Below are 19,468 nucleotides of genomic sequence, written 5' to 3'. Positions count from 1 at the left end.
ATTAATGCTGACGGTGCACACTAAAATCTTCCAACATTTCAGCAGCTTTCAAACTGACCAAACTTGAGTTCATTATAAACCAGCTGCATAAACAGTTTCCTGATATAGCCAAAGTGGAAATAACATCTCAAAGTAGAAGTTCACACTAGTAGACAACAAAATGCTTCTTCAGTATTCAGCCATTTGCTCCAACAATAAATATGCTAACTTCTCCTTGAAGCTCATAAAAGGTTTATGGACTTCCTACTGTGAGGTGTGACAGTAAGTGGGGGCACAGAGATCCATTTGTCTTCTCTAAAGGTCCATCAGAAACACAGTCAACAACATCACACCCTTCCCTCCTGGGTGGTCTTCATGTCACCCAGTATCTTCAGGGGGATCTTAATGGAACCCTGTGTCTCTGTCTCTGGGTTTTTGTCCAAGGAAATGTGCAGGCAGCTATAAATGGTAAAAAGGGTTCAGCTCATATACAATTCTGTCATGGGGTGGGTTTAGGGCCGCAACTAACAGTTGTTTACATCGTTGATTAGTCTGTCAATTATTTTCTTGATTAATGGATTAGTTGTTTGGTCTATAAAATGTCTAAAAATGCTGAAAAATATCAGTGTTTCCCAAAGCTCAAGATGTTGTTCTCTAAGATTTGTTTTGCCCACAACCCAAAGATATTCCTTTTACTGTCATAAACTAAAGAAACCAGAAAATATTCACATTCAGGACACTGGAATCTGGCTAACCCCACAAAATAGGTAGAATGGATGTTCACTGATTGATCGGATCAGGTATCGGCACCAATCATGCTATTTTTACAAAATCGGAATTGGTAATAAAAGATCGGACGAATCAAAATAACAAAAATGGCCATGTATTGTAACCGAGCATCCTGGGTTCGCCTAACTGAGTGCAGCTAATGAGCAATAAACGGACAGGAGTCGAGACAACAGGTTCGGCGGCCCCCGCTTCTCTCTTTATTCTGAGCAACACAGCCACACCTAATGGCAGAACCTTGACTACCACAGCCCTACGGCAACTCTGGAGGGACAATGTGTTTACAATTCTGAATTTGTTTACATTTTGTGCTGCTGAACAACTGCTAAGCTTTTTGGATACTATTTAAATAAAAAACAAACCTTATGGGACAACTTGGATGCGTTCTTCTTTTTCTTTCTTAATGCTTTGCAAAGTATTGGATCGGACCCAGTATCATACTCGTTTTCAAAATAAAGGACTCGGTATCAGATCGGATGCAAAAAAAAAAAAAAAAATGTGATCGGTACATCCCCAAGTAAAACTTTTTCCATACATATACTAGAGTCTAGGGATAGACCGATATGGATTTTTTAGGGCCGATGCCGATACCGATTTTTTTCCATCACCCTTAGCCGATGACTGATTATGGACTGCCGATTTTCTTGAGCCGATATTTGGGGCGGATACTGCTTTTGCTCCCTCAATTTACATCAAAAAAAATGACACAATGATAACAAATATTACAGGTCTCAAGTTTAAAATAAGAAACATTTATTGAACAGTAAAAAATACTAAAACAAGATGGAAAGTTGAGGTAGAACAGGTAGAATATTATTATTATTATTATTATTATTATTATACATTCAAATAAAAAAAAGAGTTCAGTGCTCTTAAATCTTCCAGTAATATCCTTATAAAATAAACAAATATTTAAGCTGAAGCATAAATAAAACAACAACTACTGTACAAGTAGGATTCAACAGCTTTGTTCAACTTAACCACATACTTTCAAATGAAAAAAAGTGCCAGGAAAAAATAAACCCGCGAACCCACGCGCGTATCGGCTGATGCCGATACAAATAAAAAAACTCAAATATCGGCCCGATATATCGGCCAGCCGATGTATCTATCCTTACTAGAGTCACTTAAACGATTGACAGAAAAGTACTGGCCACAATTTGGATCATTGCTAAAATTTTTACTCATTTTTGAAGCAATAATGCAAAAAAAAAAAAAAAAAGGTTCCAGCTCCTGCAATGTGAATATGATTTTCTTAGTCTAACATGATGGTAAACTGAATATTTTTTGACTGACCAAACAAGACATTTAAATATGTCAACTTGGACACTGAGAAGTTGTGATGGACATTTTTTGTCAATTTGTGCCTTTTCTACTATGACATGACAAGTCAAGATGTCTGCCATGAGAAAGGCAGATTAATTAATAATGAAAACTGATTAATCTGCTATCACCACGGGCACATAAAACACTTAGAAACTGTGGCAGAGGCTAACCCATAATATTCCTATCTTTGGAAGCCAAACCAAGCTAGCCGTGAGTGGTTATGGAGAAGGCTTTATAATTGTCTAAAAGCAGCCCTAACCAAACCATACTTAAGTAAAGGGTGAGTCTGAAGTGAACACCCACTCTAAAGATCAAGGTCTTTGAGCTCCTAAGTGTGGGGAGCAGATCAGGCTGTCGTCTTCTGTTGATCCTGTGGTTACATTAGTGCCTGGATAAAAAGCTGCCTCGCTGTAATATAACCTGTGGTGAGGAATCATTAGCTCCTATTCACGACCTAAATCAAGCTACTAAGTGGTCCAAGTGGACTAGAAGTGTCCATTACGAGATGTAGCCACTTAGGACATTTACAGAAACACAGATATGATGGGGATAACGCAGGCTTAACCTCAGCTAATATGACATCTCTCACCTCTAGTGCTAGTGTTTGTAAAAGCAACGATAAACCTGAGTCCAGAGATTTTCAGTGTTTACAGAAGGTAACAGTGCTGACAGGTCTGCTTCACTGAATTTCAACTATCTGTCAGAAGTATTTTGAAAATGCTCTGAGTGATTCAAAGCTTAGGAGAGATGTCACAATGTCATGTCATAATACACTCAGCTGCAACTGCAGGCTTGCGCTGGACCAGCAGAGATATCAGCAGCAAGCCTCTATACTCCAACTGCCCATACTAATGCTTACAGGAGGCGAGTCTCTGGGGATGACCAGCAGTTCACCCTCACTGCAGAGTGTCAGAAATCTCTCATCCCAAGAGAAAGCTACTGTGAGACTAGACTAAAGAGATGATGGGAAATCTTCAGCCCGTCTGAAATGCATGAGTAGATGAATATTCTGCAAAAATTAATAAAAAACTGTGCAGTTTCAGTAAGCAATGAAACAACAGCCTTTTTCAAAAACTGACACAATGAGCAACTCATAAACCAAATCTATTTTTAGGCTTGTGCATATATACCCACAGTGCTGCTTTGTATGGAATAATAATCCATTTTCATATTGGTCACATTTGCATTCACACAACCAACCCCCAACCCAACACCACCATCAGCACCAGCCCCCTCCACAGCAGCTCTCTGCAGCTGCGGTGCTGATTAGAGCAAACTTCAAAGGCTTCTTGGCTACGCTGGAGCTGTGGCTGGTCAGTGAGCGCTGCTTGCCTGAGCGACACCGCCTGTAAATAAGCCAGAGAGAGCCGGCAAGGGAGCACTGATGTTTGTGGAAGGGGATAGGATTGGGGGAGGCAGGTAGAGGGCAGCAATGGCATCAGTGAATGTAAGACATGTGAAGGCGTGTTTAGCAAATTCTCTCAAAAGTATGATGTATCAGTATAATTCAGTCTTGTTCTGGCTAGTGCTCTGCAAGTCATCACCGGGCCAGGTGCCTGCCCAGAAATTGTCTGGAACACATTTTTTTTTTTTTTTTACAGCTGCCCTGTGCACCACCTCTAAACACACAAAGCACTACATAAATATTAACCACACTACAACAGAGACGCTCATGCCAGACGAGAGAAATATGTGTTATGGAAGAAGGCTCAGTGAACAGGAACAAAACAAATATCTGCTGGTTGACCGCCAAATGATGGGGGATTGAAAAATAAGAATTTACAACTCCCAGCATCTGTCAACATTGGATTAGGTCCCAGATGAGACTGATGTTATCTGGGGGAAAAAACTAGTCTAAATAAAGAATGTGTTACAACAAAGCCCCTCAAAACAGAACAGTGACAATCGCCTTTGCTCTGCTGTTGGGCTTCAGTGTGGGGAAAAAAGAACAAAAACCTACCCTAAAACATTATTTATATACAAGCTTTTCAGGTAACCATGGACATACAAAATATCAATATTCATGAACTTGTCAGGGTTCCCCCACATTTTAATGAACAAAATGTCAAAACCCTTCCATGACTTTTCAAGGACCCATAATAAAAGAAAATGTTTTCTTGCCATATCAGATTCAAACTATATTCAAACATAACTGCAGCAAGCTGGCATACATGGCGGAGGAGATGGAACGCAGGGAAAAATGAAGAAATGTACATGATGGTAAAAAAACTGAGGGAACCCTGACATGAATAATATTCACCCTGTGAGACAATGGCTCCATCACAGACACCAGACCTGTTCTTGTCTGCACTTGTGCTCTCATGGACTTGTGAAATGTCATCAGTCACAGTCTGTTACAATTAAGTCCACATCCAGCCAAGTACAGTCCAAATGTACCAAAGTGTTCTTACTCTGCCTGTCTTTTCAAAGAAGTTGGAAAGATGACTTGTCTGAACTATGAGTAACTATGAACTATCCCCACATGCATTTTGCCTGGTTGAAAATTTGCTCCAGTCGGTCTTGGCAGTGAGCAAGCCACTTCCAAGATGATTGGTTGACAAACTTCCATCATCATTTGGTATTTCTTTGATGGTATTATGTCGCTGTAATGTTTCATACCTAAGAAATTATGTTTTTATTTTAAATAAAGACTTTGACAAGACTTTTAAAAGTCTGACACCCTCTCACATCTAAAGATGATAAGATTTTGCTAAGACTGGGGATCTTGCGGGGTCGCCATTTGCAAGACCACTATTAGATTCCTCAAGATTATTTTCCATCTTACTCCTGGTCGAAATTAAAACTGCAAACTCTCATTACCAAGATGTTATATTAAGAATTCTTTACAGGTCTGCAAAAACACATAACTCTAAAAACACTAGATGAAAAGCCTTTACCTTACCTTTTGGCTAACCAGTTTTAAGTTTAACAATTTTGTGAAGTGACAACAGTAAGCGTAGCAGAGTGCCATACTCATAACCCTTGACAAAAAAAACAAAAAAAAAAAACAAACACTGGCAGCCACTCATTGAAGCATAATCAGCCTGTAATCACACAGCCTGTGTAAACTCTGTGTCCACTCTGCCAGTCAGATGGAAACCTGCTCCCATCCCCTCTGTCTGCTCCTGCTTCAGACAAGTCCCAACACTCCACCGGCAAGGCTCAGCCAGGAGAATATGAGAGGAACAAAGAAAATACATGCAGCTATTTCCTCGCTCTGCAGTTCAACTGTTGTGCAAATCTAAAAACCTTTAATATCTCTATATTACATGGAGTAAAGTGTAACAGGTTTAATAATACACGAACATCTGGCTTCTGGATCAAATGTTCCTGTAAATGAGTGCAGTAAGAGGTCATTAAAGCAATAAGGTTTCCTTGCCAAGAATGTGTCTGATGGCATTTTAGACTGCCTAAGAGAATCAGAGTATGTTTAAGACATTTCTAGTTCCTAAAATCTGTGGTATTTAGATTTCATAATCATTTTGAGGAAGTAGTCTGCACGTCAAAAAAAACAAACAAAAAAAAACAAAAAAACTAAAAGAATTATTCAAGAAAGGCCTACACCATATCATCTAATCTTTTTTCATTATCTCTGCTCTGCAAGACTTTGCTCTAATGTGAAAAGAGACACCAGCATTAAACAGTTATTGCAGGCTTTACTGTGTACTACCAACAGCAGCCAAAATCCAGGCAGGTTATTGGAGCTGTGGGGTTCAATGAACCTGAGAGCAGACAGGCCGCTTGTCTGTTTTCGGAGAGCTCCGAGTGTCAGACCAGGCTCTCGTCATCAGACTCCTCTGGTGGTTACACAAGACTGTTGTGGAAGAAAACGCTCTAGAAAAGGCCTTGGCCTCCTCTTTAAGATGCAATCATTTGAGTCTATGCATAAGCCGGGACTTGTCATGAAGTTTTAATGAAGCTAAAACTACAGAGGCAGCTAGGCCCTTTTGATGCAACAAGAGATCTGGAGAAGCAAAGCACAGAGGTCTCGGGAATTATAATGAAAGGGATTTGAGGGCTCAGCCTGTGCAGCATTAAAGCACGAGAAGGGCTGGTGGATGTGGTGGTGGTTGGTATTTTGGTCAAAGCTAACACAGAGGAAATGAAACAGGCTATTTGGACACGGGAGGGTCAGAGAGGATCACTATCGCTCTCCCTGTCAACAGCCAGCAACAGTGACAGTAATGAGGGGAGAAGAATCCTTCCTGGCCTTGCCTCTGCTTTAAGAAGGGAAGACGACAGACAGCCAGTCAGAGGTGGAGAGAGGGAGACAAGACGGGAGAGAGGCAGCGAGACGTTCATAAATGAAGAAAAAGCTGATAAAAGAGAAAAGGGAAGTGAGGTAATCGTGAAGTCAAATACCAGGAATATGCAAATGAAGGCAGCGAGTCAACGTTCCCACCATAAATTCACATATGTACACACACAACAAATGTAATGGACAATTAGGGAGATGCAACAGTTTAATCACCGTGGAAACAGCAGGAGCGCTCTGCTATGCTGTGAGTGCAGGCTAAATAATGTAGTTAATACTCTGGGGCTGGCACAGAGGGAGATGTGCATGCAGCAATACAGGCATAAAAACACAAATCACCACAGTGCCATCCTGACAACTTAGACATTTTATCGCTGCAATCTCGCCTGCTTCCAGCCAACATTAATAGTATTTCACTGCTTGAAAATGGATGAAAATGTCTCTCTAAATACGAGCTATGATTGAGGACAAGGATGAATTAAAGATGAAAATGCCCACTCTTCCTCATAGTCAGTCACACATTTCTCAACCACAGCTGAGCAGGTGACATGAGTTTGTTGCGACTAAGTCAGAGCTGCGCAGTGATTAACGATCACATCAAACAGCAGAGTTAATGTTCTAGCAGTATCTGGGAAAATCCTTTCACATCCTTGTTACTGACATCATTCTACAAGTGATACCAGATTTTGTCAGTGAAGTTGTGAGTACATGAGTAAGCCACTGAAGTGTTGAAACACTAGGTTATATATTCAACCCAGTCTGTCATAAATGATTATTTTAGGATTCTAAAGAAGGGGAACAAAGCAGCAGACTCTCAGGTCAACAGTCAGAGCCCAACCACCACTCCACAGCTCCAGCAGGCTCCACAAGTTGAGCCTGCTGCATCAACAATTCCCCCTTTGTCGAGGTTTGAAAGGAGCTTCTGAGCATTGAGAGCTCTCCGCGTGGTGTCACATTGGAGTCAGTGAATAAGTGAGAGAATCCCAGCGCATTCATCGGAGCCCTCTGGATCCCAAACCGTGAATGTGTGGCTGGTAGAACTGACAAAAATACCAATTTATTGATACCATATTGATTCTGTTCATCATCCGCAGTATTGATACACTGGTACCAGCTGCATTTTCTCGCACTCTCTTAGTGTTTCTGTTTACTACAGTAATTCTGCTGTCCTTTGCTACTAAGGGCGCATTCACACCAGGACAGTCTGGGGGACTCGGTTCGATTGGGCGGGGAATGCTGAAGAATTTCACATCTTCATTTGGTTTGGTTCACTTTCACACTGCACTTTTTAAAGTGGACCAAACCGCCTGGATTATATCACGCAGTTACAACAGCTGCTTGTTTGGGGGTGGTATTGCCCGAAACGAACACTGACCAGGAAGAAAAAAAAATATGAGGATGAAGAAAACCCAGCTCATCGAGTGGCCAGGACCAAAAAACAGAAATCTATCCCCTTCAGCTGGCTTGGTAACCACAGAAACAATGGAGCAATAGTCAATAAGCGCATGCACCTCCTCAATACTCCACATCTGCCCATGAGACATTTTCTTTTTTTACCTCTGCTTCTCCCAGTTCGTGCTGTTGGCTTTGTTTTTGTTTTTTTCTATTCAAAATGCACTGCCCTCTACGTCGCTTCCTTTCTTTGGTTCACTTCCTCTCTTTGGTTCGCTGGATAGTCCGTTTGCATTTCCTACTGTAAGCGAACTGCACCAAGGTTCATTTTCAAGTGAACCGAGCCCACAGTTTTCAAGTGGACCAGGATTCACTCTTTTGGTCCGCATCAGAGTTCGATTGAGCGTTCACACCACTCCAAACGAACCGAACTACAGTATCCATGGAGGCGGACCAGGGTTCGTTTAAAGCGGACCAAATAGTGCCAGTGTGAATGAGTCCTAACACAGAAAAGTAAGATAAATATAAGTTATTAAGTTGTCATTGTCATGTTATGGCCTTGTTATATTTATCTTATCTTGCCCCTAATATCAGATTTTCCCTGGAGTATAAAAAATGTCATCAAATAGGTATTTTTTAAAGTATTATATCAAAGTTAGTAACTCCAGCATTGTGACAACTCCACTGGCTGGACACACTCCTCCCCACCCATATACCTTCTCCCCAACAGGATTAATAAATACATCTTCACTTCACTGTTTTCCAAGAACACATTTTTCACAGGGGAATAACCACAGAAACCTGGCAAACAACAGGGTCTCAATTCTTGTTTAGTTGGAGATGTGCGTCACCCTGGGATATTGGGAAAAGGTGTGTACGCTGGCGGCCTTTCATGTGGTCCTCTCAGAGGATCAGTGTTTAGCTATGGACAGAGGTAACAATATCTGTTCTCCAGAGAGATGCTTTGTGTGTCCATACGCAAGTAATGTGCAATTCTCAACCCAAGCAAACTGGAATGGGAGGAAACCATCTAATATAAAAGACAAGCTCTTTATGTTTGGGTGAAAACAGCAGATCATCGATCTCTGAAATTCTTAGGAATTTTCACAAACAGCTTGGCACTGTTAGTTTTTTGGTAAGGATGCACCGAAATGAAAATTTGTGGCCAAAGCCGAATAATATTAAACGCTTAGCCGAATACCAAGTACCAAATACCGAATATCGTTGTTTAGTTTTTCATTCGTTTTTGCAGATGAACCCCCTCCAGATTAGCGTTGTGACGGTACCAAAATTGGATCCCACTGTACGGTACCAATGAAAATATCATGGTTCTGAGTAGTATCCCGATACCACAGCGAAAATGAGGCAGATGTACCTTTTGTCATTTATAAAAAGATAAATCACTTTTCTATTATAGGCTACATCAATGATATTTCAATGGAATAAATTACTTATTGACTTATTCATACTTTAAAAACAGCATCAATGAGTGATGAACATAGGGGGGGATGAAAATGAAATAAATAAATAAAATAAGAATCAACCAGCCACCCTCCTCCCCTTCATAAGTAAAGAACAGTCCCTAAAGTGCGGTGAGGTTTGTGGGCCATGAACGGCTCGTTTCTCCTCTGACACGTCACATACCTGTGTTCGGCTGGCTCGGCTGTTCAGGTACTTCTGGGCAGTCCGCACGCCAAGAAGAGGATATTACTGGAGCCGACTTATCTGTCGCCGGTAAACTGATGGCCGCCGTATTTGACAGGAATACATTACTGTCTGTGTCTGTGACCCCCGCCTTTCGTTTCTGCTGGTGGTTGAAATGTATAGTCTGCTTGCACAGCGTGCTGAATGATTTAAGCCTATTTTGCTCACTCAAAACTATTTTAAGTCGCAAATGCGAGTGCGGTGACGGGCGGATCGCCACACTGCCGACATTTTATTCCACCCGTCACGGCACGCTGTTTGATTGCGTTATCAAAACACACCGCTATTATTCGGCCTTGCTTTTAACTTATTCCACCGAATACCTAATGTGTGTTTTTTTGCAATATTCGGCCAAATATATTCGGTTACCAAATATTCGGTGCATCCCTATTTTTTGGGTTTACATTTGGTGAACGCGTGTTTCCAGAAGCCAGTAACACTAAATCTGATTAACTGTTGTGTTCATCTTAATGGAGGAGCATGTCACCCAGTCAACATATAAACAATGGTTCGTATGACACACACAAATGTTTGTATGATATCCTATGAATTTGTGCCCCATGAATGACGTTATGCACTAGTAACTATGTTTAGGTCTAGGAAAAGAAACATGGTGATGAGTATCTTAAAATGACCTGGATTAGACCAACAGTCTCCTGAGGAAAGTCCCGGGGGGAAAGTCCCATGTTTTGTAATCCAGCCACCAGCCCAACCTGCTTCCTTACAAGAGCGCTTACCTCTTTAATCTTTCGTCAGCGCATCAGTCATGTGATGGCAGCATCACATACAAATTACTGGCCTGTGATTAGGTGGGATATGTATGAATTTTGGTGCATTATTTTTGTAGAAAACCGTACAAACAGTGCATGGGAACAGCCTGACCCAGTGCAAAGATGTGGCTCACATATACATTTCTAATAGTTTTGGACAACAGTGGAACAAATAAAGAAGATATATCAGGCTTTGAATACCTGCACAATACTAAGTAGGATTAATCCATTTGTTTGTTTAGGTCTTTTCATGGAATTTGTTAACAAAAAGAAAAATATAGAATACTACCACTTATGCTTTAAGACAAATCACAAACAGCCTTTGGAAACAAAGGGGGTGTCTAAAAGATCAATAGTTCCCAATTACCATAGTATAACCCAACTGCAACCAGTCACCAAAGCAAAATTTTCTCATGTATCTTCAGCTGTTTAAGGCCTCAGCTGACCCAGGCCTGTGGTGGGATGACCTCCTCTTATCTCAAAGCGACAAGACACGTGCAGAAAAGACCTATTCCAGCATTATTAGATTCCAATCAGGACACTTTGGGCTAATTTAGAAACTGCCGACTCAGATGAGGAAGGATGCCTGCAGGGATACACAGAGACACAGCGCAAAGCTTGTTGAGAGAGAGAGCCTTGGAAAACCTCTAACTGTGCCAACAAAAAGTTAAGTCCTACATTTCTATTGCAGACTATCTTTGTGTGTTGAGTCTCGTGTACCCGTGCTATGTACTGCATGTATATGTTACACGATGTTCTGTACAGGCTGTGGATGTCAGTGCAGGTCAGAGATGAGCGCCATCATTACCACTTCCTCAGAAGAAACAGCCATTATAGGAAAAATCTGAGATACAGCATTGTTGAAAAGAGAAAGACTGAGTGTTAGTCAAAGGGAAAAAGTGTGTTACTCCACATGGGGCAATTGTCACTGTCTGTCCCCGCCTGGTACAAAGACTGATCCAGTACCATTGTTTCCCTTCTTAACTTCAGCCTCTGTGGAAAGGATACAGGAAATGTTTTACATATTATCAGAAACCCACGTCAAAGTCTCTCTGCGTGACGTACACAAATACACCAACTGCATTACATACAAATGTCCACAGAGACATAAACTACAGGCCAGTTCACTAAAGGAGCAATCGATACAAAGTAAGTAAGATGAACAGTCTGTGGGGATCCTTTATGTCCAGGAGCCTGTGACCTCTTTTCTCTCCGTCCTTGGGCACCATGGTGCTCCTCTTATTTCATCTTCTACCCCAGCAGGTTTATGAGATTCTTAAATAGCATTCCCAATAATACAGAGGAAGTGCTGCATGACTGTGTAACTATCGGTATTTAATTTTAGGACCATCCAAAACAATTCCAGTTGGGTGATAGAAAGGATTTGCAGAGGATAAGAGTCTTTAAGTCATGGTTTAAATCATAACACTGAGACACGTGTCTTTGAGTGCTGGATAAATCCACTCAAAGAAGGAAAGTGAGGAGAGAGGGAGGGAGGAGAAATGAGTGATCGTGCCAGTCAGGGATTACAGCTGATGACCAGCTGAGGCCAGAATGTACTCTCAACAAGAAGCAGGGTTATGAAACTGATCTTTAAAGCACCCTGCGCACAGCCACGCCAACCAGGTGCAGTTAGTTTCTATTGCAACAGCAAACAGGGATGCACATAGGCTGGTTGCATCTTCAAGTCTATGAACATGAGCAACATATCTGCACATAACATTAACTGGGGGGTGGTGTTATGTATAATATATACACACCTAACTAGATGCCTTCACAGGTCAAAAACCCTGGAGCTGATCTGAAAGAGACCCGCAGAAGGCCTATCTATATCTGAAATCTGTGGTTGACCCGAAAGGACTAAAAGAGAGATGGAAAACCAACACAGTAAGCAGCATGATGTGCCACCAATTTCTGATTAGTACGTAACTGAAGGTGAAAAAAGTAGAACCAAAATTATTAGTCAGCAGACACAACAGAGCTGATAGTGAGTCCATTCAGGTATTAGACATACTGACACACAAACCTGACACCTGCAGAAACACAATGGCACCCTACCTGGACCTAATTAAAGTGAATATAATTTGGACCTGGCGGGACTCTGGGCCAGGATAAAGTCTCCGTTACTAAGAACAGAGAGGACCCATTAAGACTGCGACACCAAACCAGTATAATAAACACAGCATGAAATGAAAAATGAATAAACCATTCCTCTGCTTTGACTGTTCAGTTCTTCGTTCAGTCACATATTGCTCAAAGGGCTGATGAATATCCTTCTTGTTTAACCAGTTGGACATACACAGTACCACATATTTGCATAATGTGTCCATGTGATTTTGGAGGTGTGTCTATCAGCTCCTCTGCATCGTTACTGCCACTATTTTAATGTGCTTTTTTTGCAGAGACATGTTTCAACTTGTAACTTTGGCAGTAGTGGCAGACATACAGGTGGAGGGAAGAATGATGGGTTAATGAGCAGTAAAGGAATCTCTCCCATTCATAAAGTTAATGCATTCCCAGGGATTTCATATACAATGAGTTTAAGGTACAGGGTGTGTCGTGAGGTTTCATAAGATTTCAGTAGCACTGGTAGAACACAACAGCAATATTTGGAAGTGTTGGTCCTTAAAAAGGAGGACGTCTTACCTGAATTACATGCTCACCAAAGTGGGGGATGGGGAAGCTGCACCAATTACTTTGAGTTTCACTCCTGTCAACTGACCACACACCCATAAGACATCCACAAACCTCAACAGCTTGACTGACAAGTTAGAAAAAAGGGAGACTATTACTGCTGGAGGTGCCCAGCAATTTCCTTGCTCATGCTTTAGGAGCTGTAGAGCAATGCTCTTATCATGCCTGCAGTGGTATCATGCAGCAGTATTATTATTAACTCACTTACTCAGAAGAGATTAAAAACAGTAAGGAGTTGTAATTGCTGAGGACACCGACTGACCAAGAACGTAACTGTTTCCAGGCTAAGAGAGCTGTCTAAATATACTTAATTGGGATTTGTGGGCCTTCCCCTTGCTGTAACAGTCTCAGATAGCATTTATTTAGTCACCAAGCTCTCATACTGACAATGAAGCTAAAGGACTGTGAACTAGCACGATGACCATATGTCTACACATATGGCTGAAGGAGATTACATGAATTATTTCTTACCAGGAAGGTGAACTGGTTAGCCACTGTGCTTCCTGCCCAGACTTCCCTTCTTATTTCACAGAATGACTTAGTCTTTTTCTACTGTGAAAAATGTGGGGCAAATAAGAAGTAAGTATAAAGTATGAGACATTCTGTCTATTTCCTTGAAAAGGAAAAACAAACAATCTTAGAGGCTCGGGTTTCTAATTTTGTGGAGGTTTTTTTAATTATAAGATGTCTTTTTCAGTTTACACAGAAAGAGAAATACTGTTTACTCTGAAATAATAACACATGGGAATAGATGTACATTTCTCTAATTACAGGCAACTGAATGCAATACAGTGCAGTGAATAACAGATGAAAAGAGATTGCCTCACAAATTCATCATACTGCAATTTACTGCTCAACTTAGCCTGTGCCAGTTACTGGTGTAATGATAACAATTCTGATGTTTAAAGTATCCTATTTTTTTCCTGCTGCGTCAGCTGAAAGAAGAGAAAGTCAAACATCCATTTCTCCGCAGGATTAAAAATTGTCCTCTAGGAGAAACAGTGACAGAGCATGATTGTGCAGTCCCATCCTCACATATTCACACGTGACTCTACACACAGAAGCTTACAGATACAGAAGATCTAACAGGGCTATAAATCAGGAAGGGCTTTACAACTCCATAAAGGAATCCTACAGGAAGCAATCTCCATTACAGCCTGGCGGCCCTGTTTGGGTGACTTTGTGCAGGGGACAGAGCACTGACTGGCCACGGAGGGGCCAGAGGTGCAAAGGGGAACAGCCAGTGCAGACCACACACATGATCTGCTGTAGAAAAGAAGATACTTACAGTGAAAAGGTAATTAAAGGCCTACTGTGTCTATCATTATCCGTTATGCAATTTAAATTATAGCTACAGATCTATAATTTAACACCAACCCCAACTTCTGTCACTGCGATGACACTATCTGAATAATGTACAAAATGCAAATTAGCCAACAGCTACACCAGCTACCATCTCCAGTGGCAGTATCATCAACAACATTGGCTCACACATCTAGGTGTTAAAACGATGCAGTCCAAATGGTTTTACGCACTCCCTATTAGCCATCTGCATGGGTCCACCGACATCCCGATATGTAGCTGCTTCAATATTGACAACCCCACAGAAGACAGCTCCTTGACCATGGACGTGGGAGGGAGCTGTCTCTCTTCAATGCAGACAGGGATTTTCTGCCTCCCACACTTTTCAGAATGGCAAAAAAAGGGTCCTTCATGACCTAAAAAAGACGGCTGGTGTTACATACCATTTTTTCCCCTCAAAATTGGACTATTTGGATGTAATAGGAGGGCAGGGCAGAAACATCTTGTCAGCTCAACACACTGCCAAAAAGCAACTGAGCTGTTGAAACCACGCAGGAAATGACATAGCCGACACGTTCTTGCCCGTGCAGAGGCACAAGAATGCAAAAGCAAAGAAAACAGGGCCAAGCAGTCACTAGTGTCAACCTACTTTACAGATTGACATATGGTGATCATTAAATAACGCAGGCCAGTTTTCTGAAAACAACATTGAAACCTGTAATGATCCAACACTGACAGTGGGAGAAAAGGAATGCAGTGCCGATAGATGCCAAAGAAGTGAACAGGCTGCTTTGACAGGACCAAGCCTTGACACAGGCGGGAGTAAATCTTACTGGAGACATGTGGCAAAACTTTACCTTAAATTAAGGACCTGTCTAAATCTAGAATACAACCTAAGCCAGAAGGCACACAATTAAAAGAATTACTACAATTTGTATTCTGTGGTCTAAATTACAACAGTAACTGGATACATGTCATGCAGAAAACAGGCTCCACCAAGGAGCAAAAGCTCAACTGAGACTACAAGATGAAACTAGTTGCCTTCTTATTCATGACTCTGCAGTTCACGAGTGCCTACTGAAACACAGTTAAGCCTATAATTATCTAAACAGATTGAAAAAAAGAGGAAGATGAACAGTTACTCCATCGCACACAGAACAGGAAGCTCCTCTGAATAAGCAATGTGGGTGAAGAAATGACATGGTTATTAAATGATTGACATGACCGGCTTCTGTCTGTGTGTTTGTCTGTGGTAGTAGCAAGAGAGGTGAGGATGTGACTATTTGCCAGGGGTTGAATGTGGAGTCATGACAAAGCTCACCATCAGCCAGAGCATCCATTGATTGGTCGTTAGCCCTCTGTGACCACTGGCTGGTCAGATGTGGAGGGACCATGCTGATAGTGAATCAGCCCCCCCCCCCAGAGAGGAGTGGACCAAAACAAAGCATCGATTGCACTGTCTGGCACGTGTGACATCTTACTGCCAACTGCTCTATTGTCTATGAAATAAAAAAGGGGAGGGGGCATGGGAGCAAGGGACATTCCCCCTTTGTGTAGGCAAACATAAAAGGGTCCAGGCAGCTCAGCCTGCATGTGAAAGCCATGCTAGCATAGTGATCATGCACAGCCGCCTGGGTGATGTACACATTGGAGGGCACAAAGCAGCAGCAATTGAAGCCAGGCATCATATAGCAAAACCTAATGTGGCTCTCCTGATAATTAACCCCATAATTCGAGCCTGGCACTATAGGATGAACTTGACTCCCCTGTAAGATTTAGTCTCTGCAACCACTCCTTATACAGCCTCTCATTTTTGTATAGTGTATCGCCTAGCAACAGTGCGTTGCTAGGATTGTACAGCCTTGCCAGGAAGACGACCACTCGTGTTTTCATGCCTTTTCACTCCGGTGACTCCCCCACTTCCCTCTGCCGTCGCTCAGCAGTCCACATCAAAGCATTTTAGCTGCCCGCTGAGCCTCTGTTGTAAATTTCACAACCATGTCTGTCAGTCGGTTGAGTGACGTGGCAGGTAGGATTTCAAAAACTTTTCATTATGACATGGTCCGCTTTAGGTCTGAGTGGGTAGAGACGAGCAGCTCGTTTGACTTGTTAGATACGCAGACTCAGTTTGGGAGCTTAACTTGTGTCTGTGTGCGCGAGAGCCTCAACAGGAGTCAGTTTACGAGCTGCGGGGAGCTACTGTCAGTTTAAGTGTCAAGTTCAAAAGCTTAAACATTTCCGACACTTAATACTCGCTCTTATGTTAAACTGGACGTTTTTAGAGAGGCTTAGTCCACCAAACATCCCCCTACAGTGACAGCTAGTTTGTCCCCGACAACTGTAGCTGACGTCCACAGACGAGTTGTAAAGTAGCGCTAAGTAAACGCCGGTTGTAATGTTAGCTCCATGTCGAGGCTAGCTTGGTTTAGCCAAGTTAGCTTTGATTTAGCCAAATTAGCACCAGCTAACGCCTTCATGGTAATGTACAGAACAACTGAATACTCACTTTTATGTCTGCCCCCAGCCCACGACTGTTTGGCGATACTGGGGCTCCGTATAATTGCCCTTCCAGCGGATTTCAAAGCGTCCATATCCGTAATCCAAAAGTGGGGCAAAGAGCCCGACAAGCGTCTGTTCGTTTGTGTCGAAACACTCCGCTTGGTTTAAAACAGCCCTCTCCCGTCCAAACTTTTTCTCAGCTGTTTTTTTCTCCCCTCCACAAGGTTTGCTTTCAGTCGATGGTAGATTATCATGTTCGTCCCCCTGGGCGGTGTTTTGTATGTAAATTAACCGGATAATGCGCGTGACGCCCGTTTGTGGAATCACGCGAGTGAGGTTGTTGCAGGCAGCAGTGCTCGCATTCCGAGCGGGCGGTGCTGCTGCTGCCTCTGCTGCTGCTGCTGCTGTTGTTCCTGTCAATGCACCGTTACAGTTTTACTCCCACCCAGTGCCTTTTGTGACAAATGATTTGGTAGTCACATCACGGGCTGTGGTTAGACCCCTCATGTTTAATTCAGCCACATGGCCTCTCCTTTATTAAGCTTCTAAATTCATCGTCTTTTCAGTGGAAATGTCAGTAATGTCATGACCCGAGATAGACTGGGACTACTTCAATTCAGTTGACTCACCTTTTCAGGTTGATGTGGCACTGTAAAGCAGCATTCATAGTGTGCATCCTAGCAAACCTCTAATTATAATATACTGAATATTGGGGGGTTGTGTCCACCCTAATAATCAAATATGCTCAAATTAACATGAAATAACAAGATAAATTTAAATAAGAACAGCTGATCTACAGGAGAATAAATATTTTAGAGCCATACAGAATGCCTGCGAACCCTACAACATTATATCCTGTGATATACCACTATATTTTTATATTTTGAATTGTCACCTTGCACCAGAATTCTGTGTTTTCCTTTACATAAATAAAGACATTTCCACCATACATTGATAAAAAGAAAGTAAGACACACATTAGTGTATAAACACACCAGACTGTGAGCAACAGGGTTTTTAATGCTCAAAAATTCGTGAGGGTGTGAACGGAAGGTGAACCCTACGTCCTCGCATCCTAGCAAGAAATCACTTTTATTACAGTGAATTTATTTGTTAGGATACAGCCTAAAAGTCAACACAGCATTCTGATTTTGTTACATACTCACTTAATATAATGTTATTTCTGACCACTTCCATCCTGTGTGTAACCCTAGCCTCCATATTCTACAGCAGTGCTCTGATAGCCCATCATACAAGTGAACAGCTGCAGGGGAGGAAGGCTATGGGGGTTCTTTCTTGGAAAGGACCCACTACATCAGTGAGTCATTGTTCAAAATTGAAAGCCAGGGAGTCCCTGCTGGACATCTGGGGGAAAAGGGGTCTCCTGATGAAAAAAATATGAAGTCAGGGAGTTGTAGGCTGCAGACAAAGATGCCTCATTTCACAGTCCTGAGGAGGGAAACCCTGCTGGCCAGCCAAGAGCAATTTATGTCACACTGACATCCTTTGTGCATGATTAAAAATACATGTTTAATGGCGGAAAGGGTGAGATTCAGTCAACAAACAAACAATTCTGATGGCTGAAATCTCTCAGAGATCAAGACGACCCTTTGTCATCGTTTATAGCTTCACTTTCTGTGGTGTTAAGACTGTTAAGACGATGCAAGGAAACAGTTAAGATTAAATACATGTAATGCGATAGGCAAAGCAGTTTAGCAAGCACAGTCCCAATAAATAATATTTTCTATTTATGCTTGGGTAAAACCTCAATATTATGAATAACTTAAGTCTTGAATAGTAACATCCTGATTTATATTGTCATGTTGCTGTTGTGTCTTGACTGTTTTTCAGTAGAGTTGTTCTTGTGTTGAGACAACAGTAAGCATTTTGTTAAATGAAAATTGTCCTCAAACTAAGATATAAAAAAAAAATATTAATTGGAGGTTAGCTTTGAAACCTTTGTATTAAATTATGTCAGTTCTTACATTATTTACAATGACCTCTCCAAGCCCAATTTCTGTACTGGGTTTTGCTGAACTTACATCAGCACCCACTAAATAAATCACTCAGGAGAATGTCTTTCAAAAATCTTGCAATACCAGATTTCATAGGAGATGACAAGCTTAGATAAAGTGCAACAGGTTTAACATCCCCAAGGACACATTAGTCAACACCACCACTATCTTCAATCTGAAGCCCAGGTAGTAGTGCCATAGTACTGAGGTTGCTCTGCACAAAAAATGCTCCCAAGGGAGAGTTATCATTGCATCAGTGTAGCACTGTAAACCAAACCACCCCGCTGTACTCAGGTGGGTGCATTCCTTTTAAATCACTGTTGGCAGCGACAACAATGCCTCCCTAAGAGGCTTGAGACAGAAGATTGCACTCTTCTGCTAGTAAATCTGCCAGTTAGTGAAGCATGTGAGACATATCTTGACTTTTAAAGCAGCAACATAGTTACAGTAGGTGTATTTGGGAAGAAAAAAAAATCAATGAGTTTCTGCTGAAGGAGAGAAGACGAGTCCAACTGCTCGTAGAGGGAGGCCGCGTGAGCAGGTTTCCCAAAATTCAACAGAGAGGATTCTTCAATCTGAAGGTGAGTATGAAAGGCAGCATGATTTATTTATACATGAGGACAAACACAAGTCAGTAGCCTCATAGCATCAGCCCTGAGAGTGTATCTATACACACATCGATTCACCCACGCTCCAAATACACTGTCTTTAGTGATCATCTGAGAAAAGCAATTTAATCTGTTGCAG

At 41.8% G+C, this 19,468-nt stretch overlaps 1 protein-coding gene across 2 annotated transcripts in view; it reads right to left on the bottom strand.

The window, feature by feature from the left end:
• The window catches only part of ldlrap1b (low density lipoprotein receptor adaptor protein 1b), a 44,908-nt gene extending 27,840 nt beyond the window's left edge, over nt 1–17,068 (bottom strand). The window contains exon 1 of one of the 2 annotated variants that reach the window (XM_049595311.1): nt 16,715–17,068. In XM_049595311.1, the coding sequence (XP_049451268.1) occupies nt 16,715–16,799 (85 nt within the window). In that variant the 5' untranslated portion in view covers nt 16,800–17,068. The remainder of the gene's footprint in view (nt 1–16,714) is intronic. The other variant, XM_049595310.1, reaches the window with a different exon arrangement.
• Nucleotides 17,069–19,468: the final 2,400 nt, after the last annotated feature.

This window comes from Epinephelus fuscoguttatus, linkage group LG14 (assembly GCF_011397635.1).
Source record: "Epinephelus fuscoguttatus linkage group LG14, E.fuscoguttatus.final_Chr_v1".
NCBI lineage: Eukaryota > Metazoa > Chordata > Actinopteri > Perciformes > Serranidae > Epinephelus > Epinephelus fuscoguttatus.
The sequence above is the reverse complement of the archived record's forward strand: the minus strand, read 5'-3'. Positions and strand labels throughout refer to the sequence as shown.